This window comes from Xyrauchen texanus, chromosome 44, assembly GCF_025860055.1.
Source record: "Xyrauchen texanus isolate HMW12.3.18 chromosome 44, RBS_HiC_50CHRs, whole genome shotgun sequence".
NCBI lineage: Eukaryota > Metazoa > Chordata > Actinopteri > Cypriniformes > Catostomidae > Xyrauchen > Xyrauchen texanus.
This window is the reverse complement of record NC_068319.1, coordinates 16911829-16938038: the sequence shown is the minus strand read 5'-3', so window position 1 is coordinate 16938038 and position 26210 is coordinate 16911829. Positions and strand designations below refer to the sequence as shown.

The window sequence follows — 26210 nt, the reverse complement described above, 5'->3', positions numbered from 1 at the left end:
AGTTTCCCTGTTTTCTCTTTAAACATACATTGAGAGCCTTTAGTCCTTGCAGTTATCATATTATTTATTGAAATGTAATTAGAAACTGTGTCGAATGCTTTTTAAAATACTTTTAATTTGTTTTAATGAAGGCTCATTGTCTTTTTCTTTTTTGTGTGTGCAAAATTTGGAAAGTTACTTATGTTGCTTTTCTCTTATTTTTCCTCTATAAATGTTGTCGCTTATTAGTGATATTTCTAATCTTGCACTGATATAATTCATTTCAACAGCAAAATCATGCTGTTATTTTGAAAATGAAATAAATAAATTCTTTTGAAAATTATATTTTTAGTAGTACATGTTATTTATTAGATAATATAATTGAAACCGCAACATTGAAGCCACAACATTTAATTGAATTACATGTAGCTGAAAGATGTTTTGTCTAAAAATAAAATCTTGCTATGAACACAAATGTTCCTATTAGGGCTGTCAATTTTTTTAGCGAATGAATTACATGGTGTCCCGATTAATTAATCGTGATTAATCGCATATACAAATATTTGCTGAGAAAGCCCCTCATATAACAGTAATTCAGTATATAATGATTCTACATATTTATATCAATATAGAATTATACATAGTTATCTTTAAATATTTATATATATATATATAATAAAAATATTCAGATAATTAAAATGCTTTACATTCTTGTAGCAGAAGTGTTAATCATTGATAAGACCATTCAAAAAGCAGCTTTAGAATACAATGTATTGTTTACTACCATATTATTGATCATTAGTCAATCATTGGCACACAGTTCACAGCAATCCATTACACAAGTGAATTTGTCAGTCAGTTCGAGATTTATTATGAGGGCTTGTTTAAGGACCAGTCAATGTACACCTGTGTCAGACATGCTTGTGTAGCGTCTCGGGTGTGTTGTGTCATAAACAAAATGTTTAGGTCACTGTGTCAAGTTAAATATAGTTTAGTTATCACCCTTAGTTCACATTTGCGCTCCATCAAGTGTTTTGAACGCAAGAACGTAACATGCTTGTGTTGTTCTGCTAACTGAAGTGTTTTCTTCACTGGATAAACTGTGCGTTGCTCATACAGCTGAAATTTCACTTACTGCCCTCTGGAGTAAACAGGTGGTACTACAAGTTTGCATTTCTCAGGACTCTTCCTTATTACAGTCCGGGGGCATGCGATTAATCGCGTTCATTTTTTAAACACGTTATTTTTTGTAAAATTAATCGCACTGAATTAACGCATTAAACCAACAGCCCTAGTTCCTATATTTAAAATATATTGGAACATTTCATTAGGTACACAAGTGACTTTTTTGTTTATTTGTTTTTCAAAAGAAGAAAAATATAAAAATCAACACTGTCCTATATGAAGCAAAGATGATTACAGAAATGAAAACAAAAATAACAAATTTTGCACAAATTTGTCCATTATGTTCCACTATAGTGACTATAATTGGTTTTCTTACGCTATCAGTAAATTACTGAAAAATGATGTTGGACAATAGTACATTGCAGATGTGATTATATGATGCAGGATACAAATGAAATCAGCATAGAAACAATCAATCCTTTTTTCAGAATTTTCCATTTCCGACCACAAGTGCAAGTGCAGGAAACGTCCCTTTTACTGAACATGTAGCTGCTGTTTTAGCAAAGAACCACAATGTTCAGAACTCTGTACAAAATCATCTCTGTACTCTCTCTCTCTCTCTCTCTCTCTCTGTTTAATACACAATACACATTCACACTTAATCAGGCATATTTCTCTGCCAGAAATGGCTTCCATTTCCATCTTAAAGGAATATTCCTTGTTCAATACAAGTTAAGCTCAGTGGACAGCATTTGTTCCATAATATTGATTACCACAAAAATTACTTTAGACTTGTCCCTACTGTTCTTTAAAAAAAAGCTAAATATGGGTTACAGTGAAGCACTTACAATGGAAGTGAATGGGGCCAGTCCTTAAGCGCTAAAATACTCACTGTTTCAAAAGTATAGCCACAAGACAAACTATATGCATGTTAACATGATTTTAGTGAGATACAATCACTTGCTAACCTTTTCTGTGTAAAGTTATAAAAGGTAAAAAACCCTAAAACCCTAAAATGATGATTTAAACAACTTTATACATGTGTTTTAACAGAAGAATGAATATATATGCTTTTATACAATTATAAGCTTCACATTTCTGCCGTTTAAACTCTCCAAAAATTGGCCCCATTCACTTCCATTGTAAGTGCTTCACTGAAGCTTCGAGGTTTGCTGTTTTTAAAGAAAATAAGGTATGAGTCAAAATAATTTTTTGTGGTAATCAACATTATGCCACAAATGCTGCAGATTGAACATAATTTATATTGAACACAGAATATTCTTTTAATAACAATGTTCTTTCAACAATCAATGAAGGCTTGTTTTAAAAAGAAACCACATTTTCAAATGCAGAATTTTGTGTAAAACACATGTATAAAACTGCAATGCTGTCTAAGTTTATAACCACCTTATAAACAAAGATATTTCTTTTCTGCCTTTATTGAAAGTGATTATTGAAAATGGTGACCAGAGTACTGAGTTGCCACTGTCAACACTTTTGCTTTTGTTGATTAAAAACTTTGAGGCCATATTTGGCCCGCAAAGTTGAGGATAGCACCGTCTCTGTTGGTCACTCTGATGTGGCAGCTGGTTTCTCATCTATCTGAGATGAAAGCTGAGGTTTTATGGGGCCTGAAAAATTAAGCATTGTTGTAGCCTTCGATTTGTTAACAGACATTATGCCACAGATAGCCTTCACTTTAACCACAGAAAAGGCAACCACAGGAGACCAATGTTAGCATGTAGACTGGGTTTTACTTGTAGCATGCAATGCTACGAGAAAAAAACATATACATTGTATTTGCAGCTGTACTGTAATTGTATTTGAATGCAAAAATGTTATATTGCAAATAATAGTTGATTTGCTGATTAAACTTAAAAATGTTCTGTAGGGGCTTTCACTCTTCGCCAGGCTTTTGACCCCACCTCCACTTTCATGTAACTAATTTTTGAACTTTCACACATTTCAGTAAAAAAAGCTTGAGAGACAATTAAAAATATATAAGTATCTGTGCAACACCAAGTTAAAGTTACTAAGTTAATTTGTGCACAAAACCTCAGTGACAGCACATCCCTCCTCCCTCCAGGAATTCGGCACCAATGTAAAAGGGTAAGGGATTGGCAAGGAGGAGGCGGGAACCGGCTGAACAGTCAACGTAAATTTTAATCAGAAACTTAACATAAAACAAACTTAAACAAATGGACAGACATACGTGCATCTCTCTCTCTTTTGAACTGGCACCTCTGGCTCCACTTTATCTCGCACTCCCGCTCATCATTCAAATGTAACAAAATTCTAAGTCTGAATTTGTTTTTTGTTTTTTACAGTCAGTACATTTTTGGCCCACAGTCTGTGGGTGGCACTAAAGTGCATGAGACAGTCAAACTAGAATATCAGTCATCCTGACTTCCTGGTTCCTTACTGATGTGTACTTCACTGGTGGTGGAGGAGGCTTGAATGGGGGTGGCATATCCATTCTGAAAAGAAAAAGTGAAAATCCAAATAAAGATATTATTAGCCACTATTTTAAAGGACAAAAGATACGCAAACAACCTTTGTCTCTCACCTTTTCTGGTTGAGATGTCTTCTATATAGAAGCATAATCAACACTAGCAACAGCAACACAATAGGAACAGTGATATATGCAGCGCTTTTTGAGGCTTGAGAGAGTAGGAGAGGGAAAGAAAAGGAGAAAATACATATGTGAGGTTTCCAAATTGTCATGCCAAATTCAACCAGTAATAGTTTTGGGGTAAGCTCTGTTATTTGCCCCAATGCATATCCTGTTTATGTTGTCATGTGCAGGTCTGTTTGAATATTTGTACAACACATTGATATCAATCACAAGATATCATGAATGACTAATGAATTTACATGAATTGAATTAGTTTAAAGTTTATATTAAATGGCTTTCACAACACATTTTTACTTCCATAATGTGATGTATTTCTGAGCAAAGCATGCTATTCAATGAGGATGGCAGGACTTCATTTCATCCATTGGGATTGGAGGAATTTCAGTTTATTAGATTGTAAAAAGTGTGTGTTCTATACCAAAATTAACCTGAATGTGACCGTATAGTGGAGGCTGAAGGTCAGTTTTACCCCAAAAGCATTTTGAACGTACAGTAACCCAATTGTAATTATTAAAAAAAAATATTACATACATTTTGACTGCCATTATATGACTGCATTATCTATTGGCAATATTTTAGAAAGGCTACAATATCTAGTAACAGTAGCCTAAAACAAAGCCTAAATAGCTATTTGGCTATTGGTTTACATTAACAAATATCAAGCGGGACCTACTGTAGGTGACGTTAGCCGAAAAAGAAATTAGTTCCAGAGGCAGAGCAACATTACTGCATGTTATAAAGGGTGAAAAAGACAAACATTTCCAAACACAGAATTGTGCACAATATTTCATTTTTCAGATTTTATTTCATGTTAATGTACCTTTTGGTTTTGTCACTCTGGTGCCACTCACTGTAGAGTTGGTGGTCATGTTTTTCCTCAGGAAAGCAGATGTTAATACTTTGCTTCTGGTTGTTGATGGCATTGTGCTCAGATTGACTGTATATAAGGTGTGGGTAGAATTTGAAGTGGTTGCATGTAATGTGGATGCATTGCCAACAGGAGGAGCAAAAGACCTGCCATTGAGTTCAAGGGTTGTCACAGTTGCGTATGGTTTTGCTGTGCTTGTCAGTGAGTAGCCAGATTCTGTTGTTGTCACAGTTTTCCATGAGCTGCTCTCCACTGAAGTCAAGTTGCTCAGATGTTTGCTGGTTTGACTGAGATATGGAAATGCAGTGCTGAAGCTTCTTACTATGGAACGTGTGGTCTGCACTGTAGTTCCTTCAATATCAATTATTAGGGAAGGATAAAAGTATAAATAAATAATGTACATAGGGATAAATTAACAACAAAAATTGTTTGCCCATAATCTTCAGGACCAACACAAAAGATAATTGGACAGAGACACATAGGACTTGGAAAGATTGATTAAGGTTGTTTTAATGTCATGACTACGTTTACATGGACACCTGAAAGAGACTTATTGTGTGAGAAAGCAGTTTATTTCAAGAAAGCAGTGTTCCGGTTCACATGCACAGTGTTCTTTACTCTCGTAAACATGTTTGGTCAGTGAGCAGCTTTCTTCACGGCAATGTAGTCCCCGTGACGCTTGTGTAAATAATGCTGCCTTCGTGTGCTTTTGGAATTATCCTACTTCCCACTTCTGAAGTGGTAATTACGAGTATGTCACATTCAAGTGCTTTGTTGTCACAAAGAACAGGAAACATGGACAACGGCAGATTTATTCATACACATTTCTAAAGGAACTTTTATTTTGACACCATAATACATATTACACAGTTAGCTTGCTGACGATAATGGAATTATGTGAAAATGTACAACATGCATCAAATTGTTGCTGATATACAGTACATAAATAAATATGACCTAAACAGAAAGTGTTAACAATTAGCTATATTTAAAAAAATTATTAAAACCTGTAATTCACAAGAAACTGTTCTCTCCTTCACCATGTTTATGACTTCTCCCTTCTCGGAGTTTCCCAGTTGTAATTTCGACTTGAGGCGTCATTCATGTGCAACTCTCGAGTGGAAACTCATATTTACGATAATTCCAATAGCATGTGAAGGCACCACAACAAACATGGTATCCAAGGAAGACTTTGCTATTTTTATCCCTCGTTGCTTCACTTTATTTACAGATATTCCAGATTTGTTGCTGTTTTTGTTTCCCTAACTTTGCTTCTCGATCTGTAGCGGAATTGCTCTGAAATAGTGGGAATAGTGGGAAAATTCCCTCTTATGTAAAACTTAGAGATTCCCCAATGCAGGAGTGCATATACAGGGTATGCAAACGTGAGGGACCGTTGATATTTTATTTATACACATTGGTGTGTGTAAATGGGTATAGTTTGTTGTTTATATGCTTTTTTCTTACATCGTCACGGCAAAGATGTTGTAAAATTGGCTATAACTTTACACAGAAAAGGTTAGTAAGTGATTTTATCACACTACAATCATGTTTGCATGCACATTGTTTATGCATTGTGGCTATACTTTTAAAACAGTGAGTGTTTTAATGTTTACAGATTGGCCCCATTCACTTCCATTGTAAGTGCCTCACTGCAACCCAGATTTTTGCTTTTTTTTTTTTACAGAAAAGTAAGGGGTAAGGAAAAATAAATTTTTGTAGTAGTCAACATTATGCCACAAATGCTGTCGATTGAACTTAACTTGTATTTAATCTGGATTAAAAAAGTATAGCAACAAGACAAACATTAGACATGTTAAAATGATTTTGGTTTTGCTACAATTGCTTACATGCTTCACCAGCATTGCGTCATCATGACAACTCATTTGTAATATTGGATATAACACATACAGTATAATGTTAGCATCTTGTGGCTACACTTTTGAAACATTGTGTATTTTATTGTTATTTTATATTATTTTATACAACATTACAGTTACATCACATTACAGAGAGTGGTGGTGGCGTAGTGGCTAAAGCACAGGGCTGTTAATCAGAAGGTTGCAGGTTCTAACCCCACGGCCACCACCATTGTGTCCTTGAGCAAGGCACTTAACTCCAGGTTGCTCCAGGGGGATTGTCCCTGTAATAAGTGCACTGTAAGTTGCTTTGGATAAAAGCATCTGCCAAATACATAAATGTAAATGTACAGTCATTTGAGCAAAATATGTATTGAACACAAACCTTTCCTTTAATATAGGGTCTATTTTGATTTCATGTTGACTTTAAAAGTACTTTACAGTACTTTAATGCAGAGTGCCACAAGCTGGGCAGATGTTGTGGTGTGTTTTCACAGTGATTTTATTAATTGTCAAAGCCATTTTCACCACAGTGGCATGGCGCAGGAAGTGTTTATCATAAAAAAACTATATAGTGCAGCTTGCAGAATGACCTAAAATACACACACACACACACAAGCACCTCAAGGCCCTTCATAAAACAAGATGCCTTTGAGGGCTTCACAAGAGGGTTGTTGAAATTGATCAATTAACCTCTGCTTTGCAATGTATAATTAATTACCAAGGGCTTCAATGATTTTGAAATTGTTTTCCATTGTTTGTTTGTTTGTCAGTCAATATCGCTTTGGGCAAACTGAGGTTTTATAGTCTATTATTCACATTTTAAATATAAAAAAAAAGACATTTTATTTACAAAGGAATTGTAATCTACATTATATAAAAAAAAAAACATATTTTTCTTACCCTCACTTGTTTTTGTGAGAACATGGATAGCAAACTCCATGTCAGTCTGGAGTTGATTATTCTGAAAGGCAGCTGTCAGTTTATATGTTCCTGACTGATCCAGAGTCACAGAAGTCAGAGACAAAGTGTCAGATGAAGACACTGTTGTGTCACCCTAAAAATCACCACATGCATTTGTCATTTTAAACAAGCTGAGGTATTTCATATACTACTTATAGTTTATTTAAAGCAAATTTAAATGATTCATTTTAATCTCTTAATTTTCCAGTTAGAAAATTCTTACCTTCATCCACTTGTACTGCAAGGACTGAGAAGCTTTTGCTTTACAAGATATCGCCACATCTTCACCAGCAGTGACTTTTAAAGGGCTGCTGATGTTACATTCAATGCTGTCAAGGACTGGTTGAAAATATTTATTTATTTTTATATCAATTTGTGTACTTTTAGGATTATGAATGATACAGTGACCAATATTCATACTTTATGTGGTTACCCCAAACTCTTTCTCTTAGTTTTGGGTACAGTTGGTCTGTATTATCAATAGGAATACTTACAATTCACAGTCAGTTCCATAGTAGTGTTAAAACCTTGCTGAATTTTGGCTAATGAGTCCCATTCAGGAAAACAGACGTACAGATCACTGGTGATTCTAGTGACTTTTCGTAAAATGAACTCTCCATTCAAGCTCTCCAGCAAAAATACATTATCCTGTGATAAGGAAAACAAGATTAGAAAAAGCCAATTACTTCTACACAGAGCATAGAAGAGCCTGTATAACACTGCACAGAATTAACTGATGATTGACTATATGGTATAAATCATACAGTATGCAGAAAAGAGCACTCTAAATTAGTGGTCTGGAAATGTGTGCATTTCGTCTGTCTTGCCTTTGCCCGTTGAAGTTTATAACGGAGCGGTGAATGACTAGCTGAACAAGAGATCTTCACTTCATCTCCCTCTTTTATGAACTTATAAGGGTTTGATGACATCTTTACTGATACTGGAGACTCTGAGTTTAGCAGACAGATGTTACTTATACAATTTTAAATGTGATATCAAAGATGTGTTTGGGAGACTTTACATATATTAACAAGTTTACCTGTGACTTGCAGCTGTGTAGTTCTTCTTAATGAGCCACTAGGATAGGAAGTGAATTCGCAAATATAGCTTCCACTGTCTTTCACTTTTACATTATACATGTGCAGAATAGAGCCCTGGAGCTTCCCTGTTTTTGACCTGTTCATTAACTGCAGATTAAAATTGTGTAGAAAATAATGTATGGAAAAATGAGGATTGAACACAGCGATCTTCTGATCTTGTTTAATCCATTCCAATTGGTTAATGTTGATATCATTCTCCTCTCCCACAATGCAGGGTAGGCTGATGTTCTGGCCCTCCACAGTGGTTACAGACTCACGATGATGAATAACAAGGCCATATGTTCCTAGCAATCAATTTAATGAGTGATAATCAGTTTTCATAAAACCACATATTACTTCATTGGACAAGTTAGCAATAATACATCTCATCTAAATCAGTGACGTTCACACCATTTACACATGGTGTACAAAATGTTTGATCTACTGTTCCTGTTAAAAAAGAAACAACCAGTCTTAGCTGGTCTCCCTGGTTGGTTAGGTTTGCTGGTATTAGAAGGCTTTTGGACACTTGTCAGCTGGTCATACTGGAAGACCAGTTGACCAACTAGCTAAACTTGTTGAAGACCAGCTAGACCCACTTAAACCAATCTAATGTCAGCAAACCATCTTTTCCTTGTTTTTTCCTGTTGTAGACAAATTTAGTAAGATTATACATAAACATATAGGGAGAGTTATTTTAAATGTCTTTACTGATACATTTTAAATAATCCAAAATAAAATTGGATTCAAACAATCATCTGTCATAGCACCTCAGATAATAGTGTCTCATACGTGCAACTTCAATCCTTCACTGTCATAGGTCATGAAGAGCTAAAAAACTTATTGAAACATCAAAAGGCTCAGCATGCTTGTTACATCCAAAAACAACCAAGCTCTTAATAGAGATATCCCTGTAATCTCAGAACCTCTTCTTAATATTGTTAACTCCTCACTATCCTTAGGACATGTCCCAAGAAACTTTAAAATGGCAGTTATCAAACCGCTTATTAAGAAGCCACAACTTGATCCTGAAGAACTGGCTAATTATAGACCGATTTCAAATCTCCCGTTTATGTCGAAAATACTAGAAAAGTTAGTATACGCTAAAATATTTTCCTTTCTACAGAGTGATAGTATACGAAGAATGTCAGTCAGGATTTAGGCCTCATCACAGTACAGAGACTGCACTTATTAGAGTTACAAATGACTTGCTCTTATCATCTGATCGCGGCTGCATTTCTCTTCTAGTGCTTTTAGATCTTCCTGCTGCATTCAACGCGATATAGCACAACATTCTCTTGAATAGCCTAGAGAATTATGTTGGCATTAGTGGAGTTACATTAGAATGGTTTAGGTCCTATTTAGCAGGCCGCTACTACTTTGTCTATGTAAATGAGGAACTGTCAAACCAAACAAAAGTAAAGTATGGAGTGCAACAGGGATCAGTTTTAGGGCCTCTGCTTTTCTCCTTGTATATGCTTCCCCTGGGAGATATTGTCAGGAATCGTGGAAAAGGTTTCCACTGTTATGCAGAGAATTCTCAACTTTGTATTTCTTCAAAACCTGATGAGATTTCACAATTCTCCAAATTAGCAGAGCGTATCAATGAAATAAATGATTGGATGGCCAGAAATTTCCTTCTACTCAATTCCGACAAAACAGAGGTACTAATTATTGGACCAAAAACCTCTAAAAATAAGCAGCTAAAATATAATTTGACTCTCGATGGATGTATTGTTACATCATCTTCAATAGCAAAGAACTAAGGTGTTATATTTGATACCAATCAGTCCTTTGAAACCAATTTTTGTAGAACAGCATTCTTCCACCTAAGAAATATTGCTAAATTACAGCACATGCTCTCTGTTGCTGATGCCAAAATCGAATCCATGCGTTCATGACCTCAAGACAAGATTATTGTAATGCATTACTGGAGGGATGTCCAGCAAGTTCAATAAATAAACTTCAGTTGGTTCAAAATGCAGCAGCCAGAGTAATGACAAGAACCAAGATATATGATCATATTAGCCCCATTTTATCATCGATATATTGGCTACCTGTTAAATTTCATATTAATTTAAAAATTCTCTTAACTATGTACAAAGCTTTGAATGGTCTAGCTCCACGGTATTTCAGTGACATTCTATCATGCTATATTCCATCACATTCATTAGGAACACAAAATTCTGGCCTGTTAATAGTTCCTAGAATATCAAAATCCACAAAAGAAGGTAGATCCTTTTCATATTTGGCTCCTAAACTATGGAATAGTCTCCCTAACGCTGTTCGAGATGCAGACACACTCACTCAGTTTATGTCTAGACTAAAGACTCATCTATTTAGTCAGGCATACACCTATAATTTCTCCTACAACTCACAATTAGCATGCTTTAGTTAGGTCTTTAGTTTAGTTACCAGAAACAGTGATCATGATCTATAACTCAGCAATAAATTGAATGGCATCTATGCTAATATTATTTAATGTGTTTCCCTGTCTCAACCTCAGGACTCCTATCCTGAGGTCACCAGAACTGGCTGGATCCAGCTCTATTCCATCTTCGTGTCAGACTCCACTGCTACGTGATGCTGTGTGATGATGACTAATAGCAACCAGTGCCAGCCCAACATCACTTCAGTCTATTATGATGGACTTCAGAGGTGAACTGATTCCAAATCCAACCATAAGACATGGGATACTTCATATGCCATTGCCTGAACCTTGGATTTAAGATAGGTCTCACCGAAATTACTGGCCAGGTTTAACTACGATGCACATAACTGATCTCTGCCTGCATCAGCCAACTAACAAGGACAATTGCATCTATGTGAATTTCTGCAGTTAATCCAGGATGGACTTCAAAGACATTGGTCATTAATCTTACAATTTATACAGAATCTTTGTTTAAACACTGTCCCTTTACACTTACTTAGTTTAATAATTTTAAACCATGACTTGCACTATACATAAGTAATATATGCATTATATTCATGATGTTAGTCAGAGGGGAACTGGCCCCCACAGTGAGTCTGGTTTCTCCCAAGGTTATTTTATCCATTAACCAACATCTTATGGAGTTTTTTGTTCCTTGCCACAGTCGCCCTCAGCTTGCTCACTGGGGTTGTAATACAATTATTATTTAATTACCTATTTTTAAACACAATTCACAATTGTATTTTAACAAGCTACACAATGATGACTAAGAATGTATAGATATTACAGTTTAATTTTCTGTTAATGTCTGATCTTCTGTAAAGCTGCTTTGAAACGATGTGTGTTGTGAAAGGCGCTATACAAATAAAAATGACTTGACTTGAATTTAAATCCAATAAAATTTCTACATAACTAAAAAATGGAATATCAGGCCACTCTTACCTCGTACGATGCATAAAAGAATAAGAAGTTTATAAGTTGCCTCAGCCATCTCTGAGAGGACAACAATCTTAACGGAAAGTGCCAAACAACAGCATCAGCAGAGCACAGGAAATGAGCTACACCACCAGAGAGACAGTTTTCATCATCTACCAAAACCTACTTCTCTTGGCTGTCTGTCGGCAGTCGCTTGGTTTCCTTTCCGCTATGCAATAGTGTTTTCTGTCCTCCTGAACAGCAGACACACAAACAATTTAATGGAGATATGCACTTATGTCTAGAGTAAAATTGTGTAGACATCACATTAACCTTCTCCTGCTTTATAGGTTTATTTTGCTTTGAAATGGTGTTTTATTTTGAGTTTTTGGTGTTTAAACTCCTTATATGCAAAAGTGATGGCTTGAACACAGATAATTATGACCTAATTTAATTTACGTGTTGACAGTCAGCGTGCCTTCCTCTGTTTCCTGCAGGAATGCATCAACATGACAAGCAGTGACCATTTACCTGTGTGCAGATGGCACACATGCTCACAGGAACACATCCACTTTCTCACACACACACACACACACACACACACACACACACACACACACACACACACACACACACACACACACACACACACACACACACACACGCACACACACACACACACACACACTCCACTATTTCAAGGCCACATCATTGTTTAATGCCCCTGTAGGCATGAAATATCAGACTATTTTACAATTAGCACTGATCTCCTTTGTTATTGGCATTATTACACCTCTACATTTGGATGACACCTGACAGGAAGCTATAATGTTGAGACATTGAATATCAGCTAACAGTAGCTTAAATGAGATTTGCCACTATAGATTTTATAAGACAACGGGTTCATGCAGGGACAAATTATGATCATGTCAGGCTCCTGGGCACCAGCTTCCTGGAGGCCCCCCTCCCTCAACATAAGCACAAGCATTGGACAAAATTTAAAGTGAATCTAGAAATTCCATGAGCTCTGCATTTTTGTGTTGCTGTAACCGGACATGTTGCATCATGTGACACTCCAACTGTCTCATTGAGCCGCACCGCAGATCGCAGTCAGAGCAGCTCCTGAAGAGTGAGTGAAGATTGACCGCATCTGAAGTGCTCCAAAATGTATGCCGCCTGTGGATGTTTGTGCCAAACTCACACAGAAATATAAGTGAGGATTATGATAGTGACTGGTTTAATTTAATGTTCACATAATGGCAAATGTTTTTGTTCATGTTTTCATACAGTGCACAGAATGCTAAAGGAATGCAGTGACACAGAGGAGGAGACTCCTGCTTACTCTATTTCTGTCACTGGAGATGACAGAATGAAGAAACATATTTTTTGCACAGAATGTAAAAAAAAGGTCTTCCTTCAAGAAGAATAAGGACTGGTGATTTTAATCAGAGAGTCTAAAAATAATGTGTGAAAGTGAAAAGATTAGGACAGACACACATTAGCCTACTATTGCATAATATAATATTCAGTTTGGCTGGGTTCTACCCAGCTCTACCTTCTAACCCAAACCACAACATTAACCTTAACAGTCAGTGGAATTGTTGCTTTGCATAAAGCTGGAAAAAGAGCTTAGATATTCATGTCCACAGTTAGACAAATGATCTATAAATGGATTTGATTTAGTACTGTGGATACTCTCCTAGAAGTGGTCATCCAGCCAAAATAACTCAAAGTGCACACTACAGAATGCTCAGTGAGGTAAAACTGAACCCAGTGACAGCTAAAGAATAGAAGGAATCATTGGAACTGATTAACATCTCTGTTTGTGAGTCTACTGTACTGAAAACATTAAACAGACCACGAAGGAAGCCGTTGCTTTCCAACACAAACATTGCTGTGTGCCTCAAGTTTGCCAAAGACTACCTTGACACTTCACAGTGCTATTGGAAAAATGGTTTGTGGACTGATGAAACTAAGGTTGACTTGTTTGGGCAGAATGCAGCACTATGTATGGTGTAAAAAGTGCACTGCATGCCAACATGAAAACATCATCCCAACGGTGAAGTACGGGTGGAGGGAGCATCATGATATGGGGCTGCTTTGCTGCTTCAGGGCCTGGCGCGCTTACCATCATTGAAGGAAAAATTTATTTCCAAGTTTATCAAGATATCTTACAGGATAATGTCAGGGTGGCTGTGCACCAGCTGAAGCTCAGTAGAAGTTGGGTGATGCCGCAGGACAATTACCCTAAACACTGAAGTAAATCCACTACAGAATGGCTTAAAAAAAAAGAAAATCCACCTTTTGAAGTGGCCCAGTCAGAGCCCAAACCATATAGAGATGCTGTAGAGTGCTGTGGAGTGACACCAGAGCCGTTCACACCAGACATCTTAAGAATATGGCTGAACTGAAGCAGTTCTGTAAGGAAGAATGATCCAATATTCCTTCTGAACGTTGTGCAGGTCTAATCCTACTACTGAAAATGCTTGGTTGAGTTTATTGCTGCCAAAGCAGCATCGACCAGTTATTAAATCCAAGCGTTCGCTTACATTTTCCACAGCACTGTTTTATTTTAATGGGATGTGTTCAGAAAAGAAATGAAAGATTATAGTTGTTTGTGTGTTGTTAGTTCAAACACATTATGTTTGTATATACTTGTGACTTTGATGAAGATGAGATCACATTTTATGACCAATTAATGCAGAAAACCAGCTAATTCCAAAGAGTTCACATACGTTTTCTTGCCAATGTACTCAAAATTTTACTCAAATTTTATTACATTTATGGAAAAATACATAGATTTTTTTTTAACATACTATACTGCATACTAGACAACTATGGTATTTATCTTTTTTTTAATGCCCATTCTGGGTGAATGCATTGATTGAATTCAAAATGATAGAATTTGGTTAATAATTGTGCTACTGCCACAAGCACATTGCATAATAGATCATGTGCCCATATTAGATGACTGATGGGACATATTTTTTCCAAACAGTGCACATGCTCTGGTACTGGAGCATGTAGATTACCCACATCTCTTCTCCTATTGGCCAGTCCATCCTGAAATAGCAAGTGAAGGTGAATAGGAACATTGTTTGCACAGTATTTCAGTATATTAAAGAGTCTCTTGCACTAGATCAGCAACAATTTACCATGACACTCCTTAAGGACTGCTTATGCACCAGGTTGCTGAAGAATAATCCCCATGATCCTTGCTCAGCCCTACACACACAAAAACAGGGTGTGGGTAGATTGATAAAAATAAGAGGTAATACCTGTGAAAAGTGATTAAATTGAACTTTATTATATATACACATCCGGAAAGTATTCACAGCGCTTCACTTTTTCCACATTTTGTTCTGTTACAGCCTTATTCCAAAATGGATTCAATTCATTATTTTCCTCAAAATTCTACAAGCAATACCCCATAATGAAAGTTTGTTTGAAATCTTTGCAAATTTATTAAAAATAAAAAACAAAAAAAATCCCATGTACGTAAGTATTCACAGCCTTTGCTCAATACTTTGTTGAAGCACCTTAGGCACCAAATACAGCCTCAATTCTTTGTGTATGATGCTACAAGCTTGGCACACCTATTTTTGGGCAGTTTCTCCCATTCTTCTTTGCAGGACCTCTCAAGCTCCATCAGGTTGTATGGGGAGCATCGGTGCACAGCCATTTTCAGATCTCTCCAAAAAGATGTTTAATCGGGTTCAAGTCTGGGCTCTGTCTGGGCCACTCAAGGACATTCACAGAGTTGTCCCGTAGCCACTCCTTTGTTATCTTGGCTGTGTGCTTAGGGTCGTTGTCCTTTTGGACGATGAACCTTCACCCCAGTTTGAGTTCCAGAGTGCTCTGGAGCAGGTTTTCATTAAGGATGTCTCTGTACATTGCTGCATTCATACAGTATTTCCCTCGATCCTGACAAGTCTCCCAGTTCCTGCTGCTGAAAAACATCCCCACAGCATGATGCTGCCACCACCATGCTTCACTGTAGGGAAGGTCACCTGGTTTCCTCCAGATGACCTTCCATTCAGGCCATAGTTCAATCTTTATTTCATCAGACCAGAGAATTTTGTTTCTCATGGTCTGAGAGTCCTTCAGGTGCCTTTTGGCAAACTCCAGGTGTGCTGTCATGTGCCTTTTACTGAGGGGTGGCTTCCGTCTGGCCACTCTACCATATAGGCCTGATTGGTGGAGTGCTGCAGAGATGGTTGTTCTTCTGGAAGGTTCTCCTCTCTCCACAGAGAAACGCTGTAGCTTGGTCAGAGTGACCATCGGGTTCTTGGTCACCTCCCTGACTAAGGCCCTTCTCCCACGATCGCTCAGTTTGGCCGGGTGGCCAGCGCTAGGAAGAGTCCTGGTGGTTCCAAATTTCTTCCATTTATGGATGATTGGAGGCCACTGTGCTCATTGGGACCTTAAATGCTGCAGAAAAATTTTCTGTAGCCTTCCCCAGATCTGTGCCTCGATACAATCCTGTCTCGGAGGTCTACAGACAATTCCTTGGACTTCATGGCTTGGTTTGTGCTCTGACATGCACTGTTAACTGTGGGACCTTATATAGACAGGTGTGTGCCTTTACAAATCATGTCCAATCAACTGAATTTACCACAGGTGAACTCAATCAAGTTGTAGAAACATCTCAAGGATGATCAGTGGAAACAGGATGCACCTGAGCTCAATTTTGAGTGTCATGGCAAAGGCTGTGAATACTTATGTACATGTGATTTTTGTATTTTTTATGGCAAAGTGCTGTGAATACTTTCTAGATGCACTGTACACTCACCTAAAGGATTATTAGGAACACCATACTAATACTGTGTTTGACCCCCTTTCGCCTTCAGAACTGCCTTAATTTTACGTGGCATTGATTCAACAAGGTGCTGAAAGCATTCTTTAGAAATGTTGGCCCATATTGATAGGATAGCATCTTGCAGTTGATGGAGATTTGTGGGATGCACATCCAGGGCACGAAGCTCCCGTTCCACCACATCCCAAAGATGCTCTATTGGGTTGAGATCTGGTGACTGTGGGGGCCATTTTAGTACAGTGAACTCATTGTCATGTTCAAGAAACCAATTTGAAATGATTCGAGCTTTGTGACATGGTGCATTATCCTGCTGGAAGTAGCCATCAGAGGATGGGTACATGGTGGCCATAAAGGGATGGACATGGTCAGAAACAATGCTCGGGTAGGCCGTGGCATTTAAACGATGCCCAATTGGCACTAAAGTGTGCCAAGAAAATATCCCCCACACCATTACACCACCACCACCAGCCTGCACAGTGGTAACAAGGCATGATGGATCCATGTTCTCATTCTGTTTATGCCAAATTCTGACTCTACCATCTGAATGTCTCAACAGAAATCGAGACTCATCAGACCAGGCAACATTTTTCCAGTCTTCAACTGTCCAATTTTGGTGAGCTCTTGCAAATTGTAGCCTCTTTTTCCTATTTGTAGTGGAGATGAGTGGTACCCGGTGGGGTCTTCTGCTGTTGTAGCCCATCCGCCTCAAGGTTGTGCGTGTTGTGGCTTCACAAATGCTTTGCTGCATACCTCGGTTGTAACGAGTGGTTATTTCAGGCAAAGTTGCTCTTCTATCAGCTTGAATCAGTCGGCCCATTCTCCTCTGACCTCTAGCATCAACAAGGCATTTTCAGCCCACAGGACTGCCGCATACTGGATGTTTTTCCTTTTCACACCATTCTTTGTAAACCCTAGAAATGGTTGTGCGTGAAAATCCCAGTAACTGAGCAGATTGTGAAATACTCAGACCGGCCCGTCTGGCACCAACAACCATGCCACGCTCAAAATTGCTTAAATCACCTTTCTTTCCCATTCTGACATTCAGTTTGGAGTTCAGGAGATTGTCTTGACCAGGACCACACCCCTAAATGCATTGAAGCAACTGCCATGTGATTGGTTGATTAGATAATTGCATTAATGAGAAATTGAACAGGTGTTCCTAATAATCCTTTAGGTGAGTGTGTGTATATATATATATATATAATAAAAAACATAAAACAAATTAGAAAAAAAACTCTCTTACCTTCACTTCTCTTTATAAGAACATGGATATTAAATGCCATGTTAGTCTGGAGTTGATTATTCTGAAAGGCAGCTGTCAATTTATATGTTCCTGACTGATCCAGAGTCACAGAAGTCAGAGACAAAGTGTCAGATGAAGACACTGTTGTGTCACCCTAAAAATCACCACATGCATTTGTCATTTTAAACAAGCTGAGGTATTTCATATACTACTTATGGTTTAAAAAAGTCTTACCTTCATCCACTTGTACTGCAAGGACTGAGAAGCTTTTGCTTTACAAGATATCGCCACATCTTCACCCGCAGTAACTTTTAAAGGGCTGCTGATGTTACATCCAATGCTGTCAAGGACTGGTTGAAAAAATAGCAATTATAGATTAATTATATTTTAATATCCCACAAACTCTCTATAAGTTTGGGAAGTAATTGTTCAGGACTCTTCAAATAAACACTCACAATTCACAGTTAGTTGCACAGAAGTGTTGAATTCTTGCTGATTTTTGGCTAATGAGTCCCATTCAGGAAAACAGACATACAGATCACTGTTGATTCTGGTGACATTGTGTAAAATAAACTCTCCATTCAAGCTTTCCAGTGAAAATAATGTGTCTTATGATGAGCAAAAACAGATCAGATTGAGATTTGAATAACAGTTGTAAACAACTGTGGTTTAAAACTTGTAAAATAAGAGCATGACTGTGCTTTTGTGGTCTGGACATGTTTTCATCTTACCTTTGCCCGTTGAAGTTTATAACGGAGCGGTGAATGACTAGCTGAACAAGAGATCTTCACTTCATCTCCCTCTTTTATGAACTTATAAGGGTTTGATGACATCTTTACTGATACTGGAGACTCTGAGTTTAGCAGACCGATGTTACTTATACAATTTTAAATGTGCTATCAAAGATGAGCTCTTAAGAATGCATGTTAACAAGTTAAAGATGTGTTTGGGAGACTTTACATATATTAACAAGTTTACCTGTGACTTCCACCTTTGTAGTTCCTCTAAGATGAGCCACTAGGATGAGAAGTGAATTCGCAAATATAGTTTCCACTGTCTTTCACTTTTACATTATACATGTGCAGAATAGAGCCCTGGAGCTTCCCTGTTTTTGACCTGTTCATTAACTGCAGATTAAAACTGTGTAGAAAATAAAGTGTAGAGAAATGAGGATTGAACACAGCGATCTTCTGATCTTGTTTAATCCATTCCAATTGGTTAATGTTGATATCATTCTCCTCTCCCACAATGCAATGCAAGCTGATGTTCTGTCCCTCCACAGCGGTTACAGACTCACGATGATCTACAACGAGACTGTACATTCCTGCCAACAAATTTAATGAGTGATAATCAGTACGTTAAAAACTAATTAAAAACTTAGGCTTATTTGGACCAGTTGGCAATAATACAAAAGGTTTAGCTATTGTACAGATTTAATAGGAGGAAGTGTCTGATCTCAGGACAGTATTTGTTAATTAAACATCAGAGATATCAATAGATGTCCTGCTTTTAGAATATGCATATAACCTGATGTCTTAGCATTGCTACCTGTCATAGTATGAACCACTTTTTGTTATGTTTCTGTTTTCTGTTTCTTCTATTTAAGAAACATAGGACATTTAGTTTGAAGTTTTCCTGATTTCCTCCCTGATTGTTTCCAGCTGTCCCTAGTTTACTCATTAGTCTTCATGTCTTCAAGGCTGTAGTATTTTGTTACTTTGTCTTCTGAATTACAGCTTTCCTTGTTCCATCATCATCATTGCATTTGTTTATTATTAAAAGAATCTGCATCTAAATCAAACCAAAATCATAAGTAACAGTCAGTATCTGGTGTGGCCACCAGCTGCATTAAGTACTGCAGTGCATCTCCTCCTCATGGACTGCACCAGATTTGCCTGTTCTTGCTGTGAGATGTTACCCCACTCTTCCACTAAGGTACTTCCAAGTTCCCGTACATTTCTGGGGGGAATGGCCCTAGCCCTCACCCTCTGTTCCAACAGGTCCCAGATGTGCACAATGTGACTGAGATCCGGGCTCTTCGCTGGCCATGGCAGAACACTGACATTCCTGTCTTGCAGGAAATCACTCACAGAACAAGCAGTATGGCTGGAGGCATTGTCATGCCGGAGGGACATGTCAGAATGAGCCTGCAGGAAGGGTAACACTTGAGGGAGGAGGATGTCTTCCCTGTAACGCACAGCCTTGAGATTGCCTACAATGACTACAAGCTCAGTCCAACGATGCTGTGACACACCACCCCAGACCACAGTGGACCCTCCACATCCAAATTGACCCCACTCCAGAGGACAGGCCTTGGTGTAACGTTCATTCTTTCGACGCTAAATGTGAGTCCGACTGTAAAGAGATCAATGGAAAGGAGGAGGCGAGAACCGGCTACGTCAATATAAATAATAGTTTAATATAAAACTTAATCAAAAGACAAACACACACATGACGGACATGTCCGTTAACGATCTCTCTCTTCCTGGTGTAACTCGGGCAGTTGTTGTTGCCATCCTGTACCTGTCCCACAGGTGTGATATTCGGATGTACCAATCCTGTGCAGGTGTTGTTACATGTGGTCAGCCACTGCGAGGACTATCAGCTGTCCTTCCTGTCTCCCTGTAACACTGTCTTAATCGTCTCACAGTACGGACATTACAGTTTATTGCCCTGGCCACATCCGCAGTCCTCATGCCTCCATGCAGCATGCCTAAGGCACGTTCACACAGATGAGCATGGAGCCTGTGCATCTTTCTTTTAGTGTTTTTCAGAGTCAGTAGAAAGGTCTCTTTAGTGTCTTAAGTTTTTATAACTGTCACCTTAATTGCCTACCGTCTATGAGCCGTTAGTGTCTTAATGACCGTTCCACAGGTAATTGTTTATGGTTCATAGAACAAGCATGGAAAACCTTAATAAAGATCTGCAGTGTCCTGAAAAAAGGGATGTTTCTTTTTTTTACTTTGTTTATATATATGGTGTATTTAAAAAAAAAAATAAGTTTAATAAAGAAAAAAAGACATTTTCAGTTTCATTCAGTTTTAGTTTTCATCAACAATAATTTTTACGAAGCACCTAAATCACAAAAGATCATTTTAAAGTAAAAACATATTCTTCGTGGTAAATAGATTCACACTTACCTTGTATGATGCATATAAAAATAAGGAGTATAGAATCTGCCATATTTGTAAGGACAACAATCTTAACGCAGTGTGCTAAGCAGCTGCAGAGCACAGGAAAGCAACAGATTTATTTTCATCATCTACCAAAACCTACTTCTCTATTTTTCTTTATCATCTGCCATTTACACCGTAATTCATAAACACTTTCACGTCAGCTATGCAGTTTTCTTTTTCCCCTGAACAAGCATACAAAGACTTAATGTATTTATGTCTAGAGGAGAATTTTATAGGCAAGAGTTTGGTGTTGTTTCCACTCAATGAATGATATTTTATCAAAGTATCTAAAGTCAGCTTGTCCTCCTTCTCCTTGAATCTATGAAACAAGCTGTGGCCACATTCAATTTTGTGCAGATAAAACACACATGCACTCTCACAACAGCATGGACTCATACATTTGTGTTCATACAGCAGACAGAAATCCCCTATTTCAAGATCGCATCAAAGTTCAAAGCCCCTGCACTAGGTATTATTGTTTGTGGATAGTATATCTAATATTCAAACTTGTTTACAATTACCTAGGATCCCTTTTGTCCCATGATGCTCATTGATTTTAATTGTTATTTTGCATTATTGGAGTTTTACCTTTAAATGACACCCAACAGGGAACAATAGCCTACTGGTGAGAGTGTGAATATTCAGTATAACAAAGAAGAGACATTTCAGCCTAGCTCAGATGAGATTTGCAGTAGATTCTTTCTGACTGCGGGATCATGGCGAGAATCAAAGTGCCCGTCAGAAGAGTAGAGTGACCTCTGCTTAGTATGTGATTATCAGAATGTCCTTGATCTTGTAAACAGACAGAAATTGCATCCATACTAAAATGGTGAGACAAATTTAGTTCTGATGGCATGGGTTTATCAGTTTACTCCGAATATGTAGAAATCATGTTCAGCTTTGCCATAATGAGGCTACACCAGAATGTATGTTTAGAGCTATGGCCAACATGATCACACAGGAAATTGACATGTTGCTTCTGAATGTTCCAGTACCCTGAATGAATGAATGAATGACATAGGCCCCATTATGCTCAGTTACTGACAACTGACATTTTTGCCTCAGTTCATGTGTGTTGACCTTATCCTATGGTGCGCATTGAAGTGTGCTACAATCAACAGCATAGGAATCCCGTGCTCCATCCTGAATTGAAACCAGGAAGTAATCGTGTTTGCAGAATTAGTGACAATAGCGATTCGAACATTTATTTTCCCTTCTAAGATTACATTTTTACTCCACTGACGGTTCATTTTAGGTTTAGGATTTGGTAGTAGAGTTAGGTTCGTCTTGACTGTATTACATCCTTTACAGTTAAAAACAACTTGCTTTAGAACTCGCTTTTGGTTTTGGTTCCCCTCTGTGTGTGTTTCTCCCTGAAACTGGAGCTCACATGTGCCCAGTGATCACAGACAGAGTTTAGGCAACCTAGTCTCATATAATAAATGTTACTATAGCTACATTTTTGCAAACTGAGTTTTACGTGCCGCTTTCTATGTTTTGCTGCAGTGTCCCAGTGAAATTAACATTAGAATCGCTTCTACAACTATGCATTTTATTTCACATAAATCATGAATACCAAGGCTGTTTATGACTTTACCAACACTTATTTTTTCACATTTTTACTCACACCCTGCTATGTTATAATATCGAAACACTTTGTCTCTAACACATAATTTGAAAAATTATACATTTGAATGCTTGTATTACAGAATGATCCCCATTTACACACAAATGCCCTTTAATGGAGAGTTAAGCTTTGGACTCGGAGACAGCCAAGGAGTGTGAGTGAAGCTAAAGTTTCATAGAAGCGACACAAAATGATGTGGTTGTTTCAATAAATGTGTTTTTCATGTCAAATTTGCTTTTAAAATGCTATCGGTTAGGTTTAGTCGTTGGGTTAGGTTTAGGTGGTGGTTTAGAGTAAGTCTGTTTTGTTTGCCTATCCTTTATCTTTTAGTACACCTGGTTAGGTTTAGGCTTAAGTTTTAGGTTAGGGAGGTACGATATACGCATTAAAACATCCATCTAATATTCACCTTAAAATCCTTTTCTGATTACAACATAATTTCACTCGCATTTAGCGCCCCCCATTGGACACAGCCAAAGTCTAATGAAGCTTTAATGTACTTTTGGTTTGCAAACATTTTGCCATTGTTATGTAAATTTCATGAGATCAGGCTAAGTTTAGCTCAAGAAAAGTTAAAATACTGTTTCCGAATTTACTGTGGATCTGTCTTCTAAGCCACTATTCTTATTGGTTTCCTCATTCAATTTAATTTTATTCTGTAAAAAGTGTAGCAAAAACTGCTTTTTAAAGTAATTGGTAACACCTTACTTTTGGAATTTACATTATAATATCTGAGTAACTTATTTATTTACAACGAGGCATGAGCACTCTTCTTCTGATCACTTCTCAGTTCCTCCAAGAAGTGAACAAATAGTGCCTGGACCACTTCTTAGTGTGTTTGAACCTGCAACTTTTCTTTTTTCAGTACATCTTACCACTCTGAACAACAACTATAGCTACATAAAGTAATACACTGATGAGACAAAACATTACGTCCACCTGCATAATATGCTGTTGGTCCTCCGATTTCTGCCAAAACAGCATCGACCTGCCGAGACATGGACTCTACAAGACCCCTGAAGGTGTCCTGTGGTATCTGAAACCAAGACATTACCAATAGATCCTTCAAGTCCTGAAAATTGCGAGGTGGAGCCGCTGTGGATCGGACTTGTTGGTCCAGCACATCCCACAGATGCTCAATTGGATTGAGATCAAGGGAATTTCTCGTGACCATTGTAGATGCTTTAGATGAAGGGCAGGGGTCATCATGTGCACTCTGACCGGTCTGCAGCTACACAGCTCCATGCGCAGCAGGGTGCGATGCGACACATTCCTTGTCAAAGTCACTCAGGTTTTTGTTCCTGCCAATTTCTCCTCATTCAACACGTTGACTCTGAGAATTGATTGTTCGCTTACCATCTAATCTACCCAGACCTTGACATGTGGCCTTGTTAGAAGATGATCAGTGTTATTTTTGGCTCATCAGTGTATGAACAAATATGCAGTCAAGTTCACTTTCAGGTGTCCGTATAGAAGCTGAGGAATGATGCTGTACAGTCCTGGCAGAGTGTCAAATCGTGGTAATCTGCTGTATCCTCTGCTACTACAGCGCTCAGGACCGACCTGCAAGATCGGAATTGTAACGTGCAAATTGTGTTCAGCAAAGATAATTTCTTTAGTGAATTGGGCACTTAACCAGCACAGAGAGGAGTGCAAAGAAACTGCACTTTTACCATTCTTAGTGAATTTCAATGTGAATTCTACCCACACATTCTTCAATGCAAAGTAACACAAAGAATAATGATTTACTTTTTATTATGTGTAACACACGTAACACAGTAATGTAACACGTTACAAAGAGACTTTTAGCAGATCTGTCAAAACCATATTATTCTACCTAATTATTCTGATTTTCAGAATGGGTTAAAGGATGCAAAAGTTTTGCAGGCCTTCATTTGTGTTTCTATAATGGCAACCCGGATTCTGAATTTTATCATCACTAGTAAACAATAATATGACAACATAAGAGTGAATCAGGCTTGACATTGTAAGCCACATTGAACATCTCCATTCTCTGCAGTGTTATGCATTTGCTTGTTGTTTTGTAAGAGGACATTGCTCTTTTGAAAAGCTCTTGTTTAGTCATGACATTTGGCTCATAATCAATGCATAAATGGCACATAATCAAAAATATATAATGATAGTCTGCTAATGGGATTTCTATTAGTGATATCAGAAGGTGAGTGTCTTTTTCTCAGTAAAGAGTGAAACATAGAAGCAAAAGATGTGTTCCTTTGATCAGTTTTATCAGAATAATACTATTAAAGGCATAATATGACTAGCGGACACTTGAAAACACATATATTGGGCTAAGATGCAGTCTGTCACTACCTCATCTTTATTATCATTTCACAGGACATTGTGGTGATACATGCCAAGTCTCTTATCTGAACACAGACACACAGCAGCCGAAAGAGAGGTCAGAATGTAGCATACGCATTGTCTCCTGGAGCAGAAATGGTTTAAGTGGTTTGCTTAAGGGCACGCTAGAGGTACACAGTGAGGAGGTCAGGGAGATGTCAAATAACTCGTGTATGCACAAAGAATGCAAATAACCTAAGACAAAATAAGAAGAATGTGAAAGTGGAGATTTATAGTAAATAAAATGGTTTCTCAACCACACCTATCATTTCACTTCTGAAGAAATGGATTTAACAACTGGAATCGTAAGGATTACTTTTATGCTGCCTTTATGTGCTTTTTGGAGCTTACATTTTTTGGTACCCATTCACTTGCATTGAGAACCTAGAGAGCTGAAATATTCTTCTAAAAATCTTTGCGTTCAGCAGAAGAAATAAAGTAATACACATCTGTGATGGCATCAGTGTGAGTAAATGATAAGAGAATTTTTGGGTGACCTATCCCTTTAAATGTTGTGGAGAATCCAAAGGCGTTTTGACCAAATACAAGATTAGCATTTGCTTTTCACTGTTTTTAACCCTTAAATGGGTCAAAAATGACCTGAAAATAACAGTAGGGTTAAAGCTATACATGGTTTTGTGTTAGAAACAGAGAACATTTTAAGTTGTTATTTGCTGAAAATCTTCCCCTCTACCTTAGGAATGACATGAGGGTGAATGAATGCCAGAATTTTCAGCTTTGGTGGAACTGATGTTATCTGAAATCACATCCTATTAATGATATATACTTATTTGTGGTGTTTTTATGCATCTATTGTTGTGAACGCTTTTATGTCCCATCGTTTGTGACATGGACATCTGGTTAGTCATTTACAAATTGGACTCTTCAGCACACTTTCTGAAAATCGAACAACACTGCCAGTATGTGGAAAAAAAGAAAGTTTAACTGACACCGACCTTGTCTAATAACTGGATCCTACTCCGAACACTGAGCAGGTATATTGGAGTTATGAGTAAATTAACCCTGATAGATAACCTGGTCACATCTGTTAAGCTATGACTCATGACTTGCATCAAATACTGCCAGACACATCAGGTTGTATGCAGTACATTCCAGAACACTGTCAGATCCAC

At 37.7% G+C, this 26210-nt stretch overlaps 1 protein-coding gene and 1 long non-coding RNA gene across 2 annotated transcripts; both read right to left on the bottom strand.

Moving 5' to 3' along the window:
• Nucleotides 1–2350: 2350 nt before the first annotated feature.
• On the bottom strand, nucleotides 2351–18745 carry LOC127636712 (T-cell surface protein tactile-like). Its single transcript, XM_052117397.1, has 7 exons — nucleotides 18645–18745; nucleotides 7924–8077; nucleotides 7653–7768; nucleotides 7370–7523; nucleotides 4560–4958; nucleotides 3671–3764; nucleotides 2351–3581 (listed from the first exon to the last, which is right to left on the bottom strand). Exons 2-7 carry the CDS (start codon nucleotides 7940–7942, stop codon nucleotides 3485–3487), a joined length of 879 nt encoding a protein of 292 aa, XP_051973357.1. The 5' UTR covers nucleotides 7943–8077; nucleotides 18645–18745; the 3' UTR covers nucleotides 2351–3484.
• Nucleotides 14697–18045, bottom strand: LOC127636715 (uncharacterized). Its single transcript, XR_007969633.1, has 3 exons — nucleotides 17914–18045; nucleotides 15010–15079; nucleotides 14697–14917 (listed from the first exon to the last, which is right to left on the bottom strand). It is a non-coding gene; the product is annotated as an uncharacterized LOC127636715 (long non-coding RNA).
• Nucleotides 18746–26210: the final 7465 nt, after the last annotated feature.